The sequence below is a fragment of the Orbicella faveolata genome, unplaced genomic scaffold, assembly GCF_042242905.1.
Source record: "Orbicella faveolata isolate gen_17 unplaced genomic scaffold, um_ofav_v1 contig_1, whole genome shotgun sequence".
Lineage (NCBI taxonomy): Eukaryota > Metazoa > Cnidaria > Anthozoa > Scleractinia > Merulinidae > Orbicella > Orbicella faveolata.
Window position 1 is genome coordinate 32,576,245 of NW_028301536.1, and position 25,592 is coordinate 32,601,836.

Genomic DNA, 25,592 nt, shown 5'->3' on the forward strand with positions numbered 1-25,592 from the left:
TATATCAAACACGAGAGACGTTTCATCATCATATCCTAACACCGAGAAGGGAGTCGGAAATACGATGCGCAGCGGAGTATTTTTGACGAAATTCGAGGTGTTTGGATGGCCGATAAGACACTGTCTCGAGTGTTCGATATATCCTCTCTATCGAAACTGAAACTAAGGAGTAAATGTAGAGGTAAAATCATCAGAATCTATGCTAATTAATACCGGGTATCCAAACCTCCTTCACGGTTGTCATTTTCTTTGTTCTAACTTGATGAATTATTGATAAGTTTGAAAAGTTACGTTCTTGCACAATGAGGGTGACGAAGTTGAATGGCAGCGGACACTTCGCAAAGCAATTTCTGAACCGAGTCGAACGCTGGAACGTCGTGCCTTAGTCTACCTCGCTCCTATAGTACATGAAAAAATATATATTGACCAAAAATTGCTCAAATTGCTTGGAAAAACAACGTAACAATGGAAATAAACAACAGATTTAGTTTCGTGAACTTTATTTTTATACAGACTTTAACATTTTCAAAATGTCATAAATATACAAATACTATGCTTGGGTAACCTTGCTATGCTGCAGTAAAAGGAAGTAGTTACAAACGAACCACTTGGTTCCCAGTTCCCTTTGGGTAAAACCACGAGCCAGACATTTTTTAATGACTTCAAACTTACGTGCGCTACTTATAAATTGAATACGCACAATACACATACTGAAAAAAGTAACCGATGCACATGTACAAGCTCAATTAAGTGATTTCATTACCCTTGTTTTATTTTCCAAGTTAATATAAAGCTGAAAATATCTAAAAAAAATACATTACACTATCATTTATGTAGTAAGCTTTAATTCAATGTAAATTTAATTCTATATATATTGATTTCAATTTCAATTTCAGTCCAACTTTACATACAAAACACTAGACCTAATCGGGGCTATAGCTCCTGATGAGGCATGGTCCAGTCAATCTCGTGTTTCTCGTTGATGTTGAGTGACAGACCAGTGATTTTCAAGACCTATGAAAAAAAGATATAAGATGACGGAAAGACTACAACCCGGCTACCAGTTTGCAATATTTACCTTACTGGTACACTGAGTCGAGAAATAAGAACAAAGATTAGGATAATGAAGGATTCGTTGATAAAGGAGTGCATGCCTCATTTCAGGCATTTTTAGAAACAGTTGACCTTGTCTTGTACAATTTCTCATAAAGTGCGACTACAATTCAAACCTTTTAAAACGAATATTTTTGAAATGGTACTAATTTATTTATTATTTATGTGTAAGATAATGACTGGTCCCTAGAGGAGGGGCGCGGGGCATACATTCGAGGCAACACAAAACCAACTAGTTTCTCGAAGGACTAGACATCGCGCGTTTTGCTATCAGAAACGATAAATAAGAGTCAGTGTTCATGCAAAACAAAGTACACTGTACACGTGAGTTGTAATCACTGAATGAAATGCAAAGTATTCGTTTCAGTTTGGTCATTCTCTCTTAACCTCGAAACAACAAATCTGAGCCAACCTTAGTGGATACACTGAAACTCCAGCTACATAACAAAATTAGTTGTCAGGTACCTTGATGCTTTTGTCATAGGTAGCTTTATCTTGCATATCTTGTCCATCGACACTCAGTGATTTGATATCGTCTGCATCAAGTCCGTACACTGTTACCGAGCCCCATTTAGGAAGGTCTGAAGCTGAGTAACCATTCTTCTCGACGGTACATTTCAGCCCAGACTAACAGAAAACAAAGCAACGTTTAAAAAGATTTTAACAGATCAATAGAGCATCGAGTATGTATTTTCTTTCCTTTTTTGGCATTCAGCAAAGCTAGCCGCCTCTTGGAGGGGGCGGCTGTACACAGGCTACAGTAAATTAAATGTTATTGATAGTGATTGCAACTCGTTGTCACCACTTTCAAAATTGGCAGGATTTCCATCTTTATAATACACTGCGCCAAGTGACAAAGTCACGCCATTTTTTCAGAATAATTAAGTTTAGCTATCAATGTCCAGTGTGTATCCGAACCTCTGTTTCTTATTTACGTTTCAAAAAAAGAGCCCCAGTTTTTATGAGCGAATTGCCAACAAGATGCAGTCAAGCTGATAATCGCTCGTAGAAAACGAGGGAGACCTTTCTAATAGCTTCAGTGGACAGAAAAAGGGGAAACCTACAATTTTAGGTATTAAGCCAAACCAAAAAATAATTTTGCGTGTTTTATCAGGGAATAAACAACCATCACAGAACCAATCACATTCGCGGATTTTTCAAAGAACTTACTGGCTGGCTTTTTATAATTCTGAAAGTTCTAATAATAATCTAAGATTCTTGCCTACCTTGAAACCTGAAAACTTTATCAGCAGGTATTTGTTATTTTTTACGGTGTCTAAAATAAAAAAGCAGTAGTGTTAACCACCCACATTCTGATGGCATCCCGAATAGCATTTCTCTATGAAAATCTTACGAGTTTTTTTCAATAACACGAATATACAAGAGACCATGAGCAAAATATATATATATATATCAGTTAATTACAGACCAATGGATTCTCCGTCATCCCAAAAAAGCTGTCCTGTAGCTTCTCCTTCATCTCCCAGTGCTACAATCAGACCCATGGGCTTCTTACGACTGCAACAACAGCAATTGTATCATCATATGATAAAAATATTTACGAGATAATGAGGTCTGTGTTGTGTTGCAGTCAGTTCAAAGAGTATCGTTTCCACAAACTGGTAACTCCGGCTTGGCGAACGTATCGCCAGGTTGTTATACCATTTTACTGTAACGTTATTGAGTAAACGTATCTTTTGCGAATCAAACGTTTTCTATACATTGCGCAGTTCTATTTCATATGTATAAATAGATGTACAGTTATAGGTCTAATGTAAGTCAGATTGTTACCTGAAAGCAGTGTTGTTGGCAGGTTCCTGGGTTGGGATAATGTAACCGCCTCGTACATGAAGAGGAATGTGATCAAGAGGGGCGTCTAAAGTCACGTGACCCTTACGAGTGCTCATCGCTTTACCCTAAAAACAGACTGCTGTAAGTTGACAGGTATCGTTCCAAATAAGGCGCTCGCATGCATTACCACTGTTTGCTGATAGAAGATGCAAATGAAGCGCTTTCGAATACACATACAGTTTGAAAATGCACAACAAAATAGAGCACAGGACTATCCCTTATTCTTGCAGCTCTCAAATTAGATTGTAAGAGCTTTGCAACCACGATACTGGAACACAATGCAACTGAGATGTTACGTGCGTACCGTGTAATAATCAAACCAACGATCATCTGGGAAGTATGCATCAACAGTCGTCTTGTTCTACAAGATATCAAGGAGTAAATAACGACCAGTGGTCAAAAACATTTGTTTAGCATTTAAAAGCAAAATAAATAGGTCATTTTCGAGTTGCTTTTTGCATCTGTATCAAAACCAGTCTTGGAGGGAAACCCATTCAGCTGAAAGGTGTTTCACTTTTCGAGCAAATCAAACCAATTTTCATTTGAATGGTTTTGTTTTGCAAAAGACTTGTTTTGAAAGAGAGGCAATATACAACTCGGAAATGGCCTGTTTGTACAGATCTTAAGTTTATCCCAGCAATACGGATTTTTGTCAGAACATGTAGCAATAAAGTTTGTTTCTATATTACGACGAGTTAAAGAAAGACTGAGAATTTCAATGAAGCGGAGTCTGGCATGGGAGAAATTCGGAATTCAGTAGTAATTAGCTATGCACTGTGTTTGTTACGTAGCGAAAGCTTTAGTTACTGACTGAATGTTTCGTTTCCCTTAAAAAACAACCAGAGTATTTCTTATCTCTTTATGTTAGGAAGTTAACTCAAATCTCTTTTGGATAACAAATTAATTAAGTTTTTACCTCTTCTAAGACTGGTGAAACAAGCAAGGATGGTCCCCAGAGAAACTGCCTGTCAATTTCCCAAGTGTCTTTGTCATCTGCAAACCTGTCAATAAAGATACTTGTTATTTCATGGTTATATTGTTGTTATTGCCGGACCGACCATGTGAGAAGTAATTCAAGCACAGGTCCACTTACTCATGCATTACAGGTCGTACCACTGTGGAGCCATCCATTTGTGCCTCGTAAAACAACGTGTACAGGAATGGCAGTAACCTGTAACGTGTCTGAAGTACTTTACGCGCCTTATTCGCGAATTCCTCGCCAAATGCTGTAGGGTCTTGTGCCTGATAATAGGGACGAGAAAAAAGAAAAAAGAAATGTTGATAAGTCGAAACAAAAACTGATATAGTACTACCTCATCAGGACCCAGCAGGAGACATTTTCTCCTCAGAACTTTGTTCCTTTTAACAGAGACCTTTCGCAAAAAGAAAAGGATTGCCTGACAAAAAGGGCACATTCATCCACCATGCAAGTATTTTATGGTTAGACTTCCAGTCACCCCCTCCTGGCCACCGCTACTTCCAGTACCAGTGCTTCTCTTCCGTTCCTAGGAAGGCTAAGCAACTCAAGAACAGAGAACTCTACAAGCCAGTATGTCTTACGAGAGGGCTTATTACCTTGTTCCTTTTTTCATTGTGGTTTCTGAAGAAAGGATAAAAGGCGCCAAGTTGAGTCCATCGAAGGCACATCTCGCTTGTCGGATGATTAAAGAAACCACACACATCCGCTCCAACCTTGAAAACGAAATATATATTCCGTCAGGCACGGATTGATCGGCACGGCACTGGAAAACAACAAGACTTAGATACTTAAAAAATATGTATATTTAGAATACCGGATACCTGGAGGGGAAAGACAGAAAGGAAATTCCAAGAATTAAAAAAATGTATTGACGCGACTTTTTTGTGTCTTCAGAAAAAACTACATGCATGGACAGACACGAGGCGTAGGTAACTTGAATACCGGACACCACTGGAAGGAATCAATATTAAGGCACACAAAATTTCAAATACAACAGATACTCACGTAAGGAATACCAAAGAGGTTGAACTCGAGCATACCTAAAAATAACAATGGGAAAAAGATTAGGAGCAAAAAGAGGCAATTACAATATAAAAAACGTTCATTGAAGATAAAATATACTAAAATTGGAAAGAGCAGAAAAATAGTTTACCAATGATTGACGTGTGAAGCTGGTCCCATGATGCCTTGTTGTCTCCTAGCCAATGCCCGCCATATTTTCCACTGCTGGGGAAAGTCGATCTTGAAATCACCAGACTTCTTTTTCCTGTGCTTTGCCTGGCAGCGCTGAAACATTTAAGTAAAAAACAGTAATGACTTAGTTCATGCAGAAGCGACAGGTTAAGGTGGAAACTCCAAATACCAAGACAAGAATATGGTGGGGGTAGTGTTTGAACGTGACGAGGAATAAAATAGTCTGAAAGGTGTTGACTACTCCAGTTGGCAAAAGTTTTATTCCTTGAACACACACACACTAATAATGAATAATGCCCAGCTTTACTCACGAGTTTTTAAACTTATGTAAATCTTGGAAAGTTCCAGAAGCGTCTCTGCATATATTTGGGTTTGCGGGACAATGTAGACTAATTATCAAACACTCTACATTACGACTGTACCTGAAAGGTGACAGAATGAATGGACTTACATAAACTGATTATGTAACAAAGGGAAGGGTTAAGAATTTCGGCTACCTCGGAAACTTTTGTTCGCATCAATTCGCTCATTACCTGGCTGACGCAATGCCCCTATACTCCAATTAACATTTTACTCAACAAGTTATTATCACACTTACTCCAGAGTGATCAATGTCTGACTCCAGCCGTACAAGCTGTGAACGTTATAATGTAGATGGTTGGTTTGTTTTGCATTCATACATACAGTCCTATCCGCCATGACGTTCCCGAAAGTTCCTGCAAGAGAAAAACACACTTCAACGTTGGTCCATACGCACAGCATACTGGAATAACTACATTCAGACAATTTGTAAAACACGATTCTGAAATGCCTCGTATATGCTTGAGAGAATACTATTCTCGGAAGTAAGAAACAGATTGAAAAATAACAATAAAAATTTTTTAAAAAATTCCCTGGTATCTGTAGCCTCATATTCCATTTCGCCCATGTCTTGAAGAATGCAGCCAATCGGGACCCTAAATTCTTAGGTATCCTACGGATGATATTCGCCAGTTTTCGCGCTGAAATTCTGGCAGGCAGCGAGCGCCAGCTGTTTTTCACTCGATCAGCTCAGTTCAAACATGAATGATAACTTATCATTCGAGAGAATAATTTGGCTGTACGAGGAAACAGCTTTCCTTACTTGGTTTATAAGGTGGATAGTCCCACTTGTTTTTGCTGCATCCACTCACACTACCATGAACAATGTTGGCGGGTTCATTCTTGTCCTACAAGGAGCAACATCAGTTTACATTTACTAAAGCACTATTGCGATGAGTCGACTTTTAAAACAAGCAATCAAAACAACTTTAGACCGCTTGTAAACTTATAATTAAGGAGGTTAAAACAGCCGTTTGTGACAGACGAACGTGAACCGGAGGTCGAATTTTCTCTTCTTTGGAACGTATTTGAATGCTTATTTTAATACGTACATGTATTCTAATACCTTTTTAACACTAAAACGAGACCTTTCCAACTCATTGATGAGGGGGGTGGGGGCGAAGGGCGAAGGGAACGCGCCACCCTTTAACAATTTTACTAACACACTTACAATCCACAATCCGTCGAACTCAATGATGTTGTGAAAGTCCTTGATGAGTTCTCCCCAGTATTTACTGATGTTTGGGTGGAAATAGTCTGGAAATATGACGTGCTGACGAGACAGCTAAAAGCAAACATAACACATGGTAAGGCTGAATGAACCGACCTTTATCTCTTATTTATTCGCCTGAGTTTTTGATACTAACTTGTTCCTTGGTAATTCCATCCCAATTTTTGTTGTTTCAGACACTTACATCACCGTTTTTCCTACTAATTTATAACCTCTTCCAAAGGCACGGTTCATCACCAAACAACTGTAAGTGAAAGAAAATAGGTCTGCAGTTTAAGCCGATGAATCACCCAAAAGTCTGGAAGGTTCCCAAATAATCCCCAATCACTTCATTTTGCGCTGCTCCTAATCTAATCAACCATCTGCAATAGGTTACCTTGATAAGGCGCTTTTTCTGCAATGCTTCTGTTTTCTCGTTCGCCCACTATTTCTTTAACTTAAAATCCCAAACAAGTTTCCGGCCGTCTATTTTGGTTATAAATTTAACCAGAAAGAGCTATTTCGTCATTATATTTAGTCCAAGATTTCAAAAATGCACTTTACTGATTACTTCTTGAATCGTAAACTTGACATTCTTTACAATGTACATCAAAGTTACCAACCTTTGGCAAGCTACCGTTCACTGTGACGTTTTCAAATTTCGCCGACACCTGCAATGAACCAGTTAAACTTATTATTGTTATTTTTTTTTGATCCTGTAAATAGATATTGTTATTAGTTCCATACTCATTTTTATTCTTATATGTAGTTAGGTGTCTCCTGTAACCAAAGGTTCCTCTATCAGCTAGATACTTTTAGATACGCTAATAAAGTTCATTCATTTATTATAAATAGATGAACAAAAAACTATTATTAAACGATATTATAGCCCCTTCTGTTGCCACCGCCTTCCCCAACAAACGCACAGATATTCTCACTGTAGCATGTACCTTCGCATATCCTTTCCCAAGTAGGTTTTCTCCAGAGTCGCCATCTTTGATGAACACATTAAGTTCGTTTCCCCAGTCGTAAGGACGATAACCAGTGTCGTTGACTCCAATAGCAGGGTCCTAAGTTCAGCAGGTCGACATGTAAATGTCATGCAGTTGGGTAAATACAACCGAAAACATACATCTCTGTTGGTTTTGTGCGAGGTGAGGCTGGTTTTCACTAACGATTTAATCGTCACAAACACAAGCTAAAACAGTTTTCCTTACCTACAATTCTAGACAAAAGTAACGGCGCGATTTCCTTTAGTACTACTTTCTAGCCCCCTTACCCCATTCCAGTGTTGACTTCCCACCAGAATAATTCACTAGGAAGATGTCCATGAGAAATGCGACATTGAAAAAGAGGAGAAGAAAGGTAGGCTTATCTTATGTTCTACACACGTCAAAGTGATCTTTACAAAAACGTTTTAAAACCAAGTTAGGTTATGTAGAATGCTTGCCGTTATAGTGAGCGTTCCTACTACTTTTGTCCAGGATTGAAGATAAATTCATCTCTTGGGGATAGAAAATTGTTAAGAACACTAACCAGTATAATGATGTAATGCAAACCATCCTTCTTGATGGACCGAACAAATTCAGGCAAACCTTTGAAGTTGACAGGATCATAAGTAAAGTCTTTCTGTCGGATCATGTAGTCAACGTCGCTAAACAGTACATCCTAAATGATAAAATATCAACAGAAAAGAACTATTACAGGTTAGAAGTGGAATTCAAAAGATGTTTGTGGAAAAACATCCCCAACTACCGAGAGCCTGTAACAGGCTACATCACACCTCGAAGAGCAGCCATATCTTGAGACTCAAGAAACTTGAAGAAACTCTTATACAACTGTCAAATGTATCACTTAATTCATTTTATTGGCTTGAGACTTAACTAGTATTACAGAGTACATGTATAAGCTAACTAAATAGACATCGTTAATTTCCAAACATGTCACTTGTTATGGAAACAGATAGAACAGTAGCACACCTGTGGAAGGTCGTGTTTGCACATGCTCTCTACCGCGCCCTTCAACATCTCAGTCTTATTGTAACCCCAACGAGATAGCTGGAATCCTAACGACCAATATGGTGGCAAAAATGTTCGTCCAATAGCCTGAAAAATTATGAAGAACGAAAAAATGTCCAGGAGCTACTGAATAATCCGTAATTTGCATAGACAATTCTTAGAAAGCAAACCATGGCAAAACTGAGCAGATTGGAAGCCCAAAACTTTGGAGACAACCTTACCTGACTCAGCGGCAATGTCTATCATAATTTAGAAAATAGCCCAAAGAAAACATGCGCACTGATTGGTTTAAAATCTTGTTTCTATTAAACAATTAGATTATGAGCTCAAGATTTCAATTGCGTGATAGTTGAGGAGGGCGCTGCCCGAGTCAACCATCATGCAAAGAAATCGAGAGCGAATAATCTAATTGTTTTAGTATAAATCTAGCTACTAGTCGGTCAAAACTTTATCTAAAACCTCTTCACAGACATTTCGAAAACGACAAGAAGTGGCCGTCATTTTGTTAACAAGGGTACACTGCTACACTACGCACTGTCTATCACAGAATAGATAGTGAGTAGCGTAGCCAATCAGAGAACGGCATTCATGATAGAATGCTAATAGAGTTATACTAAAACTTAATAGAAACACAGAACTAGCACAAGCTGTTGACATAGTGATGGTGCAAGCAAAGAGAATTTCCATTTTGATTATCAAAGCAAACAAGTTGTTTTTCTTTTTTCTGTCGCAGTAACTTCTAAAAGAAATAGAAAACATGTTCTCCATGTTTCTATCGAGTTATAGAAACACTCGTGAAAGTTTGGGAGAACTCAAAAAAGCTGTGGAAACACTCGCCTAACAGCTCCCGTTCCCCAGCAGTTCTATGTTCTCCCAAACTTTCACTCATGTTTCTAATTACTCGATAGAAACACGGTACATGTTTTCTATTTCTTAAATAATAACAAATACACAAACAATAATGAAATGTCAGTGTATAAATCAGTTTTTTGCTTTAAGAAATTTGAGAATACCTCAGTATACTGTTTGATGACATCCTCAGGGGAAGGACCGAGGAAAATGTAGAAATCAAGAATTCCTCCAATTGTTCGATATGTAATAGCTGGCTTTGGTTGCAAGGCAACATCTATTAAAAATCAGCAGCAACAACTGTATGTTATATACATGTAGCTTTCCCTCGAATTTAACAATGATGGCTGTACAATGTTGACACTTTATGTACATGTATGCCACTCCTTCCACTAAGTGACCCCTTTCTAATGAGTGCTCTTTTTTAATAAGGACCCCTATTCCAACAAGTTCCCTCTTCCGGTGAACCCCCAATAATTGAAAAGTGACATTCAGGACTTTGAAATTTCCTAGACTTATTAGATGAATGAAGAAATCTGAACATAATCTGAACTACAATTTAAGACCATCAGAGCTCCTATTGTTTGTCCTTGGAGTTCTTGAGTTAAAGTATCTGTTGTTTTTCAGACGCCCAAAATGAATTAGCCACTCAGCAGGTCTAAGACGAGCCCTCTGTCCCATAAGCACCCTCCCTTAAGCAGTCAAAGGTACAAATTAGCACCTAGGGCACTAACTCAAACCATTGTGTCATGTGTCACTAAAAAAATCCAATTTATACAGTGAGGAGAACTTTAGGAAATTTAAGACATTAAAAAGGAAAAGTTTAAAAGTGTCAGTCATTCCAATCACTGTGTGGACTTGCACTTACCCATGGCATTACTGTTCATCAGAAAAACTCCATGAGATTTGCCATCATTCTCTATACAAGTGTAGAAAGGATGATGCCCATACAAATTTCCCCCATTCTGTAGGCATTTAGATGTAGGAACAAAGTTCAGTTGTGTCACTCTATAATTTATTTCAGAAGTCTTTCATCTCACAGATGTATCAGTAAATTATTTTTTGAAGAATTTAAATTTAAAAATTTTGAACCAAAGCTACTCACAAATGGATGCTGACGTCTGGCGAAGATAGGAAGTACCCCCCAGGCAGACAAGTTATGTTTTAATGACTTGTGCTCGTGTTCACCAAACCCATACACGAATGTCGAAGGGGGCTGAGAGGAGATCTGTATGTACTGGTCTTCAAATATGAATGGGCCGACAGAGGTGTCCCAGCTGTTATCAAAGCAGTTGTACTATCACTTGAACAGTTTGTTAAAACAAAGTCATCCATCAACTCTTAAGCCTGCAGATTCAACCATCTCACATCACTATGTTTGACCAAAGTGGCCAAGAGCGATAAGGAGTAGTTATTAATTTGTAGGCTAAGTACTCTTTACTTTTATAATCACATTAACATTAATCTGATCATAACTTAGCATTTGGTAACTCTACTTACATTACAGCATCATTGTCTTTTCGTATTATTTTTAAAGAGAATGGATCCTTTTCAATGGCAACTGTGTACTTCGGATCTGAAGCCTTTGACGTCCTCTTTGGCATAGGTACTGGTACCTCATATCTCTGATTTATGGTGTCATAGAGCTGCAGAAATAAGTTGATGTTTAAGGTACATGTAACATTGCTCAGAAAATTAAAACTCCTAAATAACAGTTATTTGCATCCAATAATCTGATGTGACCCACTCACTTGCCCCCTCCCTTCCCCCTCCACCATCAAAAAAGAAGAATATGGCTTAATTTGATCCTGCACCTTAACAGCAGTTTGCTCCAGTAGTGAAGAATTTCATCATTAAAATGTCAAAAAGTCATCAGTAAAAGGAATACTGACACTGACATTGAAACAAAATAAATGAGAACTACCTAGGTCGTGTAGAAGTCACCTGCAAGAAAATAACTAACAAAGCAACATTAATGGCAACAGAAACAGAAAATTAACCTGCCAATTCAGATGCATGTCACAGGCTTTGGCACTAGTTCATTTATTTAGCCCCAAAACAGCTGGTACACAAAATATTGTCAATAATATGATTCAGAAGTAAATTTTTATAACATCTGCCTTTAACACCAATAATTATTTATTGTTGGAATTCTACTTAAGGGGGTGTTACACCTGAATTTGGTCAAAAAAATTGTATTTCAGCTGTTTGTATCTGGCCATGGATAATTTATTAAAGAAACAAATGCCGTTTATTCTGTGTCAATATCTAGCCCCGTTTTAAAGTTATATCGATTTTTCTCCGCTATGGTCAAATTTGAATTTGCCGCCATAATCAGTTACCATGGAAACAAGAAGTGTTTACACCATTAGACTGTAAAAAACCCGGGTACCAGAGGTTTAAAAACCGCTTCAATCGGTCCAAAAATAATTCTTAGGCAATAAATCGTCTAGGGAAACTGGGGACTAGTTAAAATGACCGAGGGTAAACTGGTGTTGAACTATGAAAGTCAAGCACATGTTTTGAGTCGCCATATTGGATTTTGGCTCGTCTGTGAGGAGGATTCTAGCTTGTTCTATCGGTAACTTTCAACTGTTTTTTATCTGGAGTTTAGTAATTTTAAAGATCTTAAATCGGTACTGAAATAAAGAAGTTTTCTAGCTGCCGAAAATGCCAAAAAAGTCTAAGAAACATCGTTTTCACGGCACTCCGTTCTGGCGAAGAAAACAAGAGTCTCAGGAAAGTGCAAGCGAAGGCTCACAGCTTATGCCAGAGGTAAATGATCATCAAAGTGAACCAGGGGATCCAGATAACAGCCAGAGCGAGTCAGAATGCTCAAAAGAAACTGCATCAGAAAGAAAGCTGGGAACTGTTACACCTACTCGCACTGTGGAAGAGTATTATGAGGAACCGGAGTCTTCAATCAGTTACCGCTTGGTTGAGCTCTCAAGTCTCATGAACACCTTTCAAGAGCTTCACAATTGTAAGAAAGGGAAGCTAGTCTTCAATGACGAGCAAGCAAAACGGTATGGAAACGCTTCGTTAATTCATATCGAGTGTACCAAATGTAAGAAGAAAGTGTATCTGCAGACATCAGCTAATTGTGGTGGGAAATGGCAAGCCAAAAATGCATCCGACATAAATCGCCGCATGGTTTATTCTGCTTGTGAAATGGGTGTTGGACGCGAAGCCATTGCTGTTATGTGTGATATTCTGAATATGCCACCACCTTGCCAGCCATCTTCCTGGAATGAACACACACAAACATTGTATAAAGCACACAAAGATGCTGTTGAAGAAAAGCTTGCAAAAGCTAGAGAACATGTTCATGAACTTCACCGTAAGGAAAATCCAGATCTTACTGAAGATGATGTAATAGAAATTGCTGTTTCTTTTGATGGCACTTGGTCGAAACGAGGGTTTACGGCAAATTTTGGTGTCGGTTTTGTTATTTCTGTTGACTCTGGACAAGTGTTGGACTATGGTTTTGCATCAAAGATTTGTCGTCAGTGTTCACGTAAGAAGGAACAGGTTTCAGAGAATTCAGAGGAATTTAGAAACTGGTATGCAACTCACAGTTCAAATTGTACTGAAAATCATACCGGATCCAGTGGAGCCATGGAGAAAGATATTGCAAGACGACTGTGGAGTAATTCTCTTGCATACAATCTGCGATACAAATACATGGTCTGTGATGGCGACAGTAAGGCATACAACAGTGTATGGGATGTTTATGGGTGCTGTGAAGATTGTGATAAGTGGGAGCGAATGGACAAAAAGAGCAACCAATATAAGAAATGGGTCGACTCTGATGACCATAACAAATGGAAATCAGACCATGACCTTGGACACGCAAACTGTCCGAGAGTAATGAAACTTGACTGTATTGGTCATGTACAGAAAAGAGCGGGGACAGCTCTTCGTGAATTTCGAAAAAAGAATGCAGGGAAGTTGAAGGATGGACTGCCAGTTGGGGGAAGAAAACACAGGCTCACTGATAGCTGCATTGATAAACTCCAGAAACACTATGGGAATGCCATACGCAGAAATGTTATTTCTGGTGACATCAGTTCTGAGCAAGCAAAACGGCACATACAGAGCATGCAAAATGACATTATGGCTGTGCTTTATCACAGTTGTAACATCAACAACAAGGAACGACACAAGTTTTGCCCTTCAGGGAAAGATTCATGGTGTGAATACAAAAGAACTGGGTCTTTTCAAAACAAAGACCACCATCTGGATCCAGTCTTTCTAGAGCTTCTTGAGCCAGTTTTCAAAAGGCTAAGTAGTGAGTCCCTTCTCCGCCGTTGTTTGCCAGGGTTCTCCCAGAACAATAATGAAAGCATAAACAGCTTAGTGTGGATGAGAGCCCCCAAGCATAAGTACTATGGCCCACAAAGGGTTGAAATGGCAGCAATTGGTGCTGTTATCCAGTTCAATGAAGGAGCTTCTGGTAAGCAACTTGTAATGGAAAAGGCTGGGATCACATGGGGCAAACATGCCGAGAGTGGAAGTGCCCAGAAAAACAAGAAAAGGATTGACAGTGCAAAGCGGAAGTCATCCCAGCAGCACAAGAATGCCAGAAAGAAGATTAGGTTAGCAAAACTGAGGGCAGAGGAGGAGAAAAAGTCAATTGAAAAAGCAACGTATGGTGCAGGAAAGTTCAACAATGTTGACCCACTCCAGTTTTCCAGTAGCTCTGATGACGACATGCCACTTGCCCAGCTGCAGTCAAAGAAAGCCAAGAAAAAATGACTTTTTTAGTGACATTGTGGTTTCCATTTGCTTGCCTTAACAAATGAAGTCATTTTGTGTAAATAAGTTGATGTGAAGTGGAGATTTAGACATAATTTGAACTCTCTGATCTTTAGCAATCGTTTCCCGAAAAGTTCCTTTTTTGCGACTAGTGAACTTAAAAATCTCATAACTTTAAAAGAACTCAATCAATTTGGCTAAAATTTTCAGCATTTATTGTTGACATGTAAAGAATCAAAATGATGATAGCATTTGAAGGAATAAGCCATAGTTTATGAGATATTGTTTCCAGAACTTAAAAGTATTATTTCCGTTCAGGTTTGGTTGCTATGACAACAGGAGTGATGATAGCTCAAATTTCCTTCATCATGTTATAGCTTCACGCTTACACTATTGATTAAAAGTGTTCTCAGTACAATTTAGAAATGCATTTTTCATGAGATAGAATTTTGATGTAGTGTATTGGGTGTGGTCATTGTGAAAGTTAAATCACTCCAGGGGGCCCATATTGGTGGTAAAGGACAAAATTTTTACTTCAGTTTGTTGCTTAGTTCTTGCAGAACCAGAAAATGTATGGTTTTGCTTGGTTTAGCTCAGTCAGTTCTGAGATAATGAAACCTGAATCATTGGTACCCCAAATGTTGAAATTCAGGTGTAATACCCCCTTAATTTTAATTCATAGCAGCTACAGTTCTTTCACTTTAGCACTATGAGTAAGGAAATCTTCATCCCTTACCTTAAACCTAATACAATCATTTGTCTGAAACTCTACATCAAGTGTGACCTCATCTATGTCTTGTCCATATATGGTACTGGCAGAGCGTCTTTTTAGTGTAGCTTTGTAACCTAACTGTGTTTCCTGCACATCACCTTCAATCTTGTATCCACCTTGGTATGATTTTGGAAAAAAGCACCAAGGAACACTCTGTAGATTAAAATTTCTATCTGTTATTTAGCAGTTATATTTAGCAGTCATACTTGCAGATAATTTGTCTGCATGTGGTGTCATGGCAGCCATACAGTATAAGTTTTATGTAACGGAACATACAACAAGTATGAAATTTATTCCTTTCTGTTAAATAACACTTTTAATACATGAACCAAATGATCAAACCCATCAGTTCAAAAGTTCAACAACCCCCCCTTCTTCTCTTGCCTTGCAATCCCCCCACCCCCTCTTCCCTTGCAATTGCCTTAGCAGCCCCCCTAAGCATTGAGTATCTTGAATATTCCCATCCCCCGGCACTGGGGGAGGGGGGTGGGGGGTTAGCGTAAAAAGCGCGTTATTGTTTTATCTTGGCAAAGTTGACTAAAACATTTATCATTGTAAATGTTTTACTACGTTACCTCGGTGCGTGATTGCTCCCATGTGCATCCCCGAGACTCGCAAAGAGTTTGGTTTCCAACTTCAGGGTAGCAGTCGATCTTATCCTGATCAAGGACACGTTCGGCGATGGTTGATGTCAGTAGTAAAACACCAAGAAAAAGGAAAAGTGTCATTTCTTGTGAAAAGACGCCATTACCGGACGGTTGCAATGCAGGGGCGTTTTAAGCGAGTGGGCGCCATCATTTTAGGGTTTTACGCTATTCAAGAGAGAAGTTAGAATGCCTGAGTCATCATTATGTGGTTGGGCAGCGGTATACCCCTACTTCAATCATCCCGAATCATCCCGGGGGATTTTGTCCCGAAGGCGATAAGTCCGCAGTCTGTTCAGTATTCACCACGACTTCGGTGCTCAGACCTCACTTGAGCCCGCTGAGAAGTTTCAAAATAACCCAGCAGGTCGATATGTATCTTCGTTTCCTGCATACAACCCTGACCTCTCCTTCGAACTCGCCTACAAAAGGCAGGGAAAGGGAGAGTTCAAGAATTGGGCGAGGGAGTAATTATAGAACGCAACATTGTCTAGAGCTAGAGGGCTCGTGTACGATTCTTTGACGGTACGATTTTTTTTAAATTTACGGATGTGTTCTATTTACGAAACCATTAAACTAAACACAGCGTTTGGCTTTCCGTTACCTTTCTCAAAAAATATTGTAGAACTATTGGCTCATTGAATCGTGAATTCATCGAGTATTTTCGAACTCACCTTGACCTAAAGATATTGACCCCGCCCTGAATTATAACCAGTAATATGTAGGTTTGGCTTACGAAGCAAGAACTCTGAAGACTTTCCCTTATAGCCGGATAAGATGAGTCCATAGTTGTAGCCTGTGTCCAGGTGTATTCAATCGATGTCCGCAATCAACTTGTCAGACAATAATATAATAATCAATTATAATATATAATTCATCGATCAAAGTAAGAAACAAAAGAAAATGACTGTTAGACTGATAACCAGTGTCGTCCCCATAGGCCACTACCAGTTTGGTTAGCAGTGGGAATCCAGAACTCTGGGGCGAAATCAGAAAACGAGCCAGCATTAATCACAGTGGTTACCGTCTCTCTCTCCGAGAGGGGTGGGGAGGGGAGAATTTCCATACGAAAAGGACCGGGACGCTCGTCGGAAATATTGAAAAGAACCCCCTAAGAGGTACCAAGATCCCTTTTCGTGGGCTTGGCTTCAAATTTTTTTCACCCCTAAGAGGTACTAATTCTAAAAAACACATTATCTCCTGTCATATTTTTTCGGTAAAAAGACACCGCGAAAGTTCCTGCTGTGGACTTTTTCAGGCTGAACACCAGAAGAGGTACCAGACCGCTTTTTTAAACCCCTGCGCACGATGAGCATCCCTATCTTTTTTTCACATGGAAGTCTCCCTACCTCCCCCCGCTCCGGTTCTCTAGGCACGTTCACAAACCGTCATTGAACTTGACCACATGTGCACATTTCAACCAATCAGAAGTCTCTGGTTTTGTCCAGACCGACAGGCATTTGTTCACTGGGGCTGACCGAAAACACGCGGGCTTGACTGAATTTTCCCGCCCTTCTTTCTTTAGGGTCTTTTGAGTCAAGTACTTCTATTTTGTTACGGTGTTCCTTGTAAATTTATACGTGCCTTTTCGATTCATTATTTTTTTTTTTTGGACCATTTCCAACACACTGTATCCTTTTCTCACGCTCCTTATTGAACAATTCTCACGGCTTTCTGCACATGAGGCTCTGATAGAACTTCATTAACAAACCTTTGGAGATTTCTCGGGACATGCGATATCCATTTGAAGCGTAAACCGTAAACAAATTATTCACTGACTTCAGTCACTGCATTTGCATGAGACGTGGATTAATCTGCCCTCTTTGCTCTCGCGCTATAGTAACACAGTACTTTACGACATCGTTAATTACCGTCGTCAAGACTAGATCGGATCTGAAAGTTCTTCTCTAGTCTGTGATCTGCTAGTCTTGGAATAATGACTATGAAATCTATATGCAGCGATTCGCAGTACAGAGAGATACTCGAAACACCTCTCTTGACCCAAGTCGATACTGACGGTCTGGTAATTCACTGATCTGATGATTATCACAAGTGGTCCGGCGACGCATTAGTGACGGTGACAGCTTCAATACAGCATATTTCATTACTTTGGATAAATGCCCAGGTCAAAAGACAGAGTGCAAGACGAGGCGTGTCAGACGAAACTTTGGCCATAGTCACAACAAAAGATCGATCCTGTCCTGATCATTTTACGAAGTAGCAAACAATAACTGAAAGAATCGCGACAAACCTCCGAGAAGGACTGTGTCTTGTGTCTGTAGCTGGCAATAGCCGAGTATTGAAGCGCTATACCGAAGGTAAGTCAATATACTCGCCTCGACTGTCTTAATCCAGGCAAAAACATGCATGAAGTCGTGTTACTTGAACATCGATACATTGCAGGTGACTCAAGTGTCCTCAAGTTCTCGTGCAATGTTTTACTGGACAAAACATCACGGAGAACACAACAGGGTGCCTTAGACTTATCAAGCCTTGAAGGACGACTCCCGAAATCTGAGGTCCGTCGTAGAGCAACGCTGAAGTCTTACAAGCTACATGTAAGCGGTGCGTCTAATCCTCCGCAGACATGCTTAATTGTAAACAACTCCTGACATAACTGAAAAGACCTAAAAAGTGCTGGTTCCAGAAATCAATCGAGCTCTATAATCCTCAAATACTTGCAGCTGTTTACAACGCAGCAAAGGACGATTTTCAGGTCACGAAATCTCTCAATTTACGATACTGGTCTGGGCTCTCGAGAGTAGATCAAATGTGTTTACCTCAGACCGTGGTCGGATGAGGCAGGCAGGTCACGGCATTTGTTGTGGCTGGTTTTTATTTTTCGTTGTTTTTTTTTTTTTTTGGCAATGTTCAATCATTACGTACCACAGTTATGATTATCAGATTTTATATAATAATCAAATGAATGCTCGCGCTCTGATTGGTCAATCAGCTATGGTTTATTGTGCCAGTAAACTCATGGGAATTTCGCGTGTCTTCTGAATTATTGGGTGCTTACCATTTGTCAGATTAAACCGGTTGGGATGACCGTTGTATAATGGTAAGGGTTTTTCCAAAATCGGCAAACCAACCGAACGAGATGGCGCTTACCATTTGCAATTCGATTTCTCGTAATTGTTTTCGGCTGATGAGAGACTGGAAACTGGAAAATTTACCAAATGGTAAGGAAATTTTCGCCGTTCCGTTCCGAACGGAAAAAGAGGACTACCTCTGAAGGTAGTCTACAATTTCCGAACGGATTTTCCGGAAAACTACTGTTCCATTTGACTTTCAACCCAAATTTACGGATTTTTTTGCTAAATGGTAAGCACCGATTATATAAAAGCAATAGACCACAAGTTTCTATGGTTTAGAGGCATGATAAACCACTTGGGATGTTGGCAGAACACTCGAAGAATTCGTAAATCACTCGCCAGCGGCTCGTGATTTATTATGGGTTATTGTCCAAGTGTGAGGTCAAGATGGCTGGATATTGGCCAAGTTCTTTTTTTGCGTGTTTATGGACCGAGACGGAGTCGAGGTCTATAAACTCGCAAAAAAAGAACGAGGCCAATATCAAGCCATTTTGACCGAACAAGCTTGGTCAATTAATTATTTATTATATGACTTTCGGGGAAATTTTTCTTGCGGGGCACGGCGGGTAGTCACGAGCGGGCAAGATAGCTCTATCTTGCCCGCTCGGGTAGCCAATCACAGCGCAGGATTTGACAACCTCGTTCCCAGGGTCTTTTCCCTGGTTTGGGGGTGGGGCCCCCAAGCCAGGGAAAAGACCCTGGGAACGAGGTTGAGGATTTGATACATCTTGCCGGCTCACGGAGCTAGCCATACAATAAGAATTCTTCTCGTGTTCTTCCAACGTCCCGCGTGGTTTATCAGCCTATAAACCATAAAAAACTTGTGGTCTATTGTTTAAAAATATCTGCGATACTACGCGCGCTCCCATTGGTCGATAGGTGTGTTTGGTGATGAGAGTAAGTAAACAGGGCTGTGACGTTTTAGATTCGGGCGTATTTTTTTAGAAATAGTTTAAAAGCAGGCTAGAGCAATACATTTTTTTTGTTTGATCAGATCTCTTGTAGATCCTACGTTGGCAGCGTCTATCGTATGCGGTCCCTTGCAGTTTCTGGTTTTTCAATTTTAAAGTATTGTAAAGCGCCATGGACAATTAGTGGAAAATGGCGCTATATAAATGTATACTTATTTATTTATTTATTTATTTATTTATTAAAGTAATAGAGTACTTTTCCATGTTTACATAGCCTCATTTAAACGGATACCGAGAATTCGAGACAGCTAACTGTTTCGAATTCTCCCAGCCCCATACTCCCCCCCCCCCCCCTCCCAGGTCACGAATCAATACCGGAAAACAATAGAATTACCTCCTGCCATAGACATTTTGTGGAAGGAATGCAGCGTACCTGTATGTGTTAATGTTCGACAACCCTCAGATTTGACGATCTATAAACTGCGCGTTTGCTGTGTGACTTTAAAAGTTAACTATAAACTCGTTTCTCTTTAGATATTCATGGAGAACTTCACCGCGGGATATTCTCATCCATCCAATCTCTTGCCACATGACGATATTGACAATAACAAGAACTACAACAATAGCAGCTGCAACAACAACAACAACAACAACGAGATGAAAGGAGTGACAAAATCTCTTTTAACCGATGCGTTTTTTCAAAACGTTCTGGGATTTAGGGGAACAGTGGTTTCGTGGCAAACTTTTGAGGTAAGTGATCTTTTAATGGGTCAATATTCCAGAAAGCCAATTCTCCTGCAGTCTTTTAATCTCAAATTCAAAAGTATGAAAGCATTCAGACTAGTTTACATAAAGGGCAAAGCTAAGCGTAATTAGAAGGTCGATGTTAGTCTTGCGCACGAGCAGGGCATGCATCATCAGTGGCCTCCGAACGGTCAGAGAGTTGGATTTGAGCCAAATCAAAGGGCTTTACCTTTGTGTTATTTTCAAAGGTAACTGCACTCTGCTCTACACCCGCTTAAAGGAGCTCAGTCACGGTATTTTGAATTGTTTTAACTATGATAGAAAAACACCTAAAGATAATAATAATAATAAACCATAAAGGAACAAGGATGCATGGTTAAAGATGGGGAAGACTAACACGGATTACAACCGACGAATTTTAAAAATTTATGTCAAACGTTTCAAGTGCACAAAGCCGTGACGCACGTAGCTCCTTTATAACATGCTAGGAGACCTCAGCAGACTAGTCACTAACTACACAACTGATGGTTATAGACAGACACAGTTAATATGAAGAATTAATGATTTAACAACAAGAGACATTTTAAGACTGCGCATGTATCATGGCATGTTTTCTTCTCATCATGGCCAGATACCTTTACAGAAGATTGGCCTAACAGCAACATGTAAGGCGGCACAGAATGATGAACGAATTATCGGCCTCAGAGGTTTTGAAATCAAATACACACCAAGCTGCGGTAAGAATTCTCCCTGCCCGTTGCCTTTACCTCATCCTGTATATTGAATCATCTTTGTTTTGAAAGCTTGGGAGACTGAATGAACTGGAACCCTCAGTTTCGTCATATTTATAAGGAATCTATGATAAGTTCCGGTTGTGTTAGTCATTATTAAGTGTAAAACATTTATGCTTCGGTTTTGTCTAACTACGCTATGCGATTGGCTTAAAAAACTCACCGCGGCCACTTTGACATCCAATCAGAATTAAAACCAAAACCAATCGTAACTGGTTCCCACTCGTTTTCACGTGCATTTCGTCGGTTACCTATTTGTTTGGAGTTTGATTGGTTCAAAGGGTTGTTCGTGTCCTTTGTAATTGGCCAGAGTAATTAAATTGATTTTCGTTTTACGACAGTCAAAGAGCCAGTTACGATTGGTTTTGGTTTTAATTGTGATTGGATGCCAAAGGCGTAGTTAGGCAAAACCAAAGCAAGAATGTTTTACACTTAACAGGCCACATGCCCAAGCACGTGATCAGAATGGATTTGCCAGGTGTTCTCTCCTATAGTGTCGATGAAGTTCCAACAAGGTCTTTTACAGTATTATTTTATTGTTTCACTGTCAACATTACAGGAGAGCCTGCAACCAAAACACTGCGTGTGGTGGCGAAGTGTAAACCGCTGGCCGACAGGTTCGTTGATATCTTTGGAGACTGGATCAAACAACAAACCGGAGATGTTCGCCAATACGCCGAGATGTTCCGACATGTGTCGTACTTCAGGCTAGTTGTATTTGCCTTTTTATGAATTGACGTTGTCGCACTGAGTGTCTAGATGGGGGTGCTTGAATCAAAGTTATCAGCTAAGTTTTAAGCGATTTCTCAGCTGTCAGTTAAAACAGTTCCGCCACTTCTCAGCTCTCAGTAGATCTCAGCAATCACTTACAAAAAACGTCATTTCTGAGATTACAGTTACAATTTTTGTCAATTAGCGACTATCACACCATTCAGGCTCTCTGTGCTTTCCTGAACTAAGATGGTCTTGATGCAACAACATTGAATTAAAAATACTTTTAGTTGTAAAAAAAATCTAGAAAGAAAGAAACCCAGTCTTCAATAAACGACATTCAGTTCAGCCTACAACAATTGCGATAGTATAAGAGTATAAGAATTATAAGCAGTTGTGGAAAAAGTGCCCTGGGGGACAAGCTTGACAAGATCAGGGTCATTGGTCTCTAACAAGCTACGCTTGTCTGAATCTACAGGACATTTTCTTTTAACAATTTTAGGAAGTCGGATGTGAGAGAGCTAAAAGTGATGAAAACACGTGACCAAAGATTTACGGACATTGCACCAAAAGTTTACCACACCATCTGCATTCCTTCTAAGGTATGTGTTATTCATTTTGCTACAAGAGTCGCAATTGTAGCCGGGAAATCCTGGGATGTGGGAAACGAGTGCTCATGGCGGAGAATACTGCAAATTGTCCGCAGAAGTGATTGCCGCTTTCGATTGTTCTTTTATCGCCATGGGTTGATGAAAGTCTTTAATTGCTTGTTTTCATGCCTGTTGCTCGTTTGTTTCTTCAATTGCTTGTTTACTTGCTTCTTTCCCCACTTATTTCCTTTCTTTTACAGGAGGTTTTTGTTATAGTTATGGAAGAGCTTACAGGTCATGTGACACACTTCAACACCATTGATAATGCGCCAGAGGTCTGGGACCAAGATGATATAAAGGTAAATCTAGCTATCGCGTAACTTTTTCAAAAGAAGGTATCATTGACTCGCTTTGGAAATGGAAGGGAGATTTGGTAATTCTCTTCAGCGTTTAATTAATAACTGAAGAAAAACCTACTTTCGCAGGCTATTTTAGGTTTAGCCACCTAAAAAAGTCAACAAAATCCCGTGGCTTCCCTAACTGCTAAATTACGGGGCGAATTTTTATGTGTGCCTTTGAATGACGTCTGATTAAACCGTCATTCTATATAGTCATGTATTTTTTTTTAGTGGTGTGACTCTGTGTTGTATTTTGTTTTTAACAGGTTATATTGCGAGATATTGCCCGTTTTCACAGTATCTACCTTGATGACGTAGCTCGCCTCTTATCAGAGCCGTGGATGTGTGTGTACAGCGGCAATGTTATGAAGGCACTCTCGGGATTTTGGCGCGCGCTTTTGCATCAGAATCACGCGTCATTTCCTGATCTTTGGACAACGGCAAGGTATTAAACTGCGACATGACGCTTTAATAATAATAATGATAATGACAATGACAATGACAATGACAATGACAATGACAATGACAATGACAATGATAATGATAATGATAATGATAATGATAATTCAAAAGCCTGTTATCTAGTAATTTAATAACTTTCTCAGCTGATCCAAATCACGGTGTACTGTCTTATTAAAATCAGCACCGTATCGTGACTGCTGCTTAGCCCCTTGATAATTATGCTCTAAGGTAATTATAATCTATCTTGGCGAAAACTTACGACGAAATTTGTGTTGTATGTTGTATTCTGGGTTAGTATTGGCCTTTGTTTTCAATATGGCTGACTTTTCAACACTTTTTTCCAAAAGAGCACGGGAAGGGGCATTTTCAATACGCTGGGCAGCTGAATAACCATAACATGTATAATGTAATTTGCCACGTCTGTCATTTTCTTTTTTAGGACGAGACTTTTGAACAGCTTTATTGACAACCTAGATCACGTGTGGCAAGTGATCGAATCTTTTCCACGGACTCTAGTTCACTACGACTTCACTCCAAGAAACGCTTGTATCCGCAAGCGAGAGATAACTATGAATGATAAACAAAGCGAATTCATCACAGAAAGCAAATTACGTCGAGTGTCCTGTGTGTACGATTGGGAAATGGCGACAATTCATGCGCCTCAACATGACGTGGTTGAATTTCTTGCATTTGTGCTTCCTGCCAAAAGTGACGTCACGACCCGTACGAACTTTGTCCGGTTTTATCAGGAACAACTGGAAAAATTCAGCGGCAGAAATTTCGACTCTGAACAGTTCATGGAAGTCTTTAACGCTGTCTCTTGTGTTTATGCTTTGCATCAATTGTCTTTAAAGACCATCACACACTCGGTTACACGACTACCGTACTTTGAGAGAGCTGTGCAATCACACATGGGGTTTTTGGAGGACTTGGAAGCAATGGGCCGGCTTGAGTTCCTTAATGTTGAGCCCCGTTAAGGACTGCTTCCTTGCTTTTAAAAGAAATCAAACACCATTAAGTCATTTAAACTAGTGTAGACTATATAATTACAAAATGAAAATTTTGTATCAAATAACGAAAACTTTTGCAGAAAGCTATTATTGGAGGAAGCTAGTCTCTTGTAGGAAGTCAGAGGAACAACTCAGCACTCGTTCTAAACAAACTCTGTATAATTTCTCTGTGCGTTCCCACGCAACGACAACAGCAACAATTTACGTCTTTCTTTGTTTACCGGTATATGGGTTATGTTGTTAGATTTAAATAGCTGTGACGGAACCGGAAAGCTGGGAAGTGGCCAGTATTTCAACCCACAGCTATTATAATTGAGCACTTCCGTTCATATCCTCTCTAATATTCCACCTCCCTCTTGCAAAGAAAAAGAACCGTTGCATGTAAATAAGTTAATTTATAGGGCAAACCACGTTTACAAGATTCGACGAAGCAGTTTCTTCTTTTCTTGTAGTTCACCTTTTTCATGTAAACTCAGTTTAATTTTTAATGTTAAAGCATTGATTGACCCAAATTTGCCTAGATGCTGTAGCAAGCACGATTATGCAGTCCCTTCATGACTAATTTTTACCGCCAGCTACAGCCGGCCGGTGCGGGTTGTTCGAAAGCCGGTCAACGCTAAACAAAGGTTAAAAGTAGACCTGAGCATTACTTTCTCTATTATAAAAGATGTTTTTCACTGCGTATGTTTTGTATAGGTTGAGATTCAAACGCAAAACAGAGGGAATGATCAACGTAAATAGACCGCCAACCTCACCGAAGAGTTACAAAACTGAACTGAAAACTCTTGCTAATCCTGGGTGAACAACCCGGTCCCGGCGCAGTAGACTCGTTTCTTAAAGGGAAACAATGGTTATTGTTTGCTGGGTTGGGAAAACTGGCATCATGACGTCATCCTTGCATAGTTAGAGAAAAGACTTTACTCTTCTCAATCTGTAACCAAACTGGCATATAATTCATAAAAGGCCACCCATATATAGTCGCCCTGTAACGACTATATGTGTCCTACCATGAAGTTCTGCCACCAAACTAGTCCAGTTCTGGTCCTCTCTCTGTTACGCACCGCTACGCAAAAACCAAAAAAGAAGAGGGAAAAAAAAAAAAACAGAAAAATAGATGCAAATTTTTCTCAGC

At 39.6% G+C, this 25,592-nt stretch overlaps 2 protein-coding genes across 2 annotated transcripts; one reads left to right on the forward strand and one right to left on the reverse strand.

Annotated features, from left to right (window-relative positions):
• Window positions 1–483: 483 nt before the first annotated feature.
• On the reverse strand, window positions 484–17,668 carry LOC110054179 (sucrase-isomaltase, intestinal-like). The gene is made up of 24 exons (XM_020760514.2): window positions 15,680–17,668; window positions 15,069–15,257; window positions 11,075–11,220; window positions 10,680–10,851; window positions 10,443–10,539; window positions 9,739–9,851; window positions 8,687–8,812; window positions 8,244–8,375; window positions 7,658–7,777; window positions 7,331–7,378; window positions 6,669–6,782; window positions 6,261–6,345; window positions 5,736–5,853; window positions 5,097–5,230; window positions 4,949–4,983; window positions 4,540–4,656; window positions 4,058–4,206; window positions 3,881–3,965; window positions 3,269–3,325; window positions 2,905–3,029; window positions 2,543–2,631; window positions 2,340–2,389; window positions 1,579–1,740; window positions 484–1,014 (listed from the first exon to the last, which is right to left on the reverse strand). Exons 1-24 carry the CDS (start codon window positions 15,830–15,832, stop codon window positions 934–936), a joined length of 2,697 nt encoding a protein of 898 aa, XP_020616173.2. The 5' UTR covers window positions 15,833–17,668; the 3' UTR covers window positions 484–933.
• A 196-nt stretch (window positions 17,669–17,864) lies between these two features.
• LOC110054180 (uncharacterized) lies at window positions 17,865–25,545 on the forward strand. The gene is made up of 8 exons (XM_020760517.2): window positions 17,865–18,306; window positions 20,289–20,504; window positions 21,130–21,235; window positions 21,849–21,996; window positions 22,503–22,602; window positions 22,851–22,949; window positions 23,255–23,433; window positions 23,890–25,545. Exons 1-8 carry the CDS (start codon window positions 18,112–18,114, stop codon window positions 24,425–24,427), a joined length of 1,581 nt encoding a protein of 526 aa, XP_020616176.2. The 5' UTR covers window positions 17,865–18,111; the 3' UTR covers window positions 24,428–25,545.
• Window positions 25,546–25,592: the final 47 nt, after the last annotated feature.

Excerpts from the sequence above, each read along its gene's own strand:
- LOC110054180 (XM_020760517.2), top strand. The coding sequence starts at position 18,112 with ATGCATGAAGTCGTGTTACTTGAACATCGATACATTGCAGGTGACTCA. Across the intron at positions 18,307-20,288 it reads TGAAGTCTTACAAGCTACAT|ATATTCATGGAGAACTTCAC; the intron begins GTAAGCGGTGCG and ends GTTTCTCTTTAG. Across the intron at positions 22,603-22,850 it reads CCATCTGCATTCCTTCTAAG|GAGGTTTTTGTTATAGTTAT; the intron begins GTATGTGTTATT and ends TTTCTTTTACAG.
- LOC110054179 (XM_020760514.2), bottom strand. The coding sequence starts at position 15,832 with ATGACACTTTTCCTTTTTCTTGGTGTTTTACTACTGACATCAACCATC. Across the intron at positions 9,852-10,442 it reads GATGAACAGTAATGCCATGG|ATGTTGCCTTGCAACCAAAG; the intron begins GTAAGTGCAAGT and ends GATTTTTAATAG. Across the intron at positions 7,778-8,243 it reads TGCATTACATCATTATACTG|GACCCTGCTATTGGAGTCAA; the intron begins GTTAGTGTTCTT and ends TGCTGAACTTAG.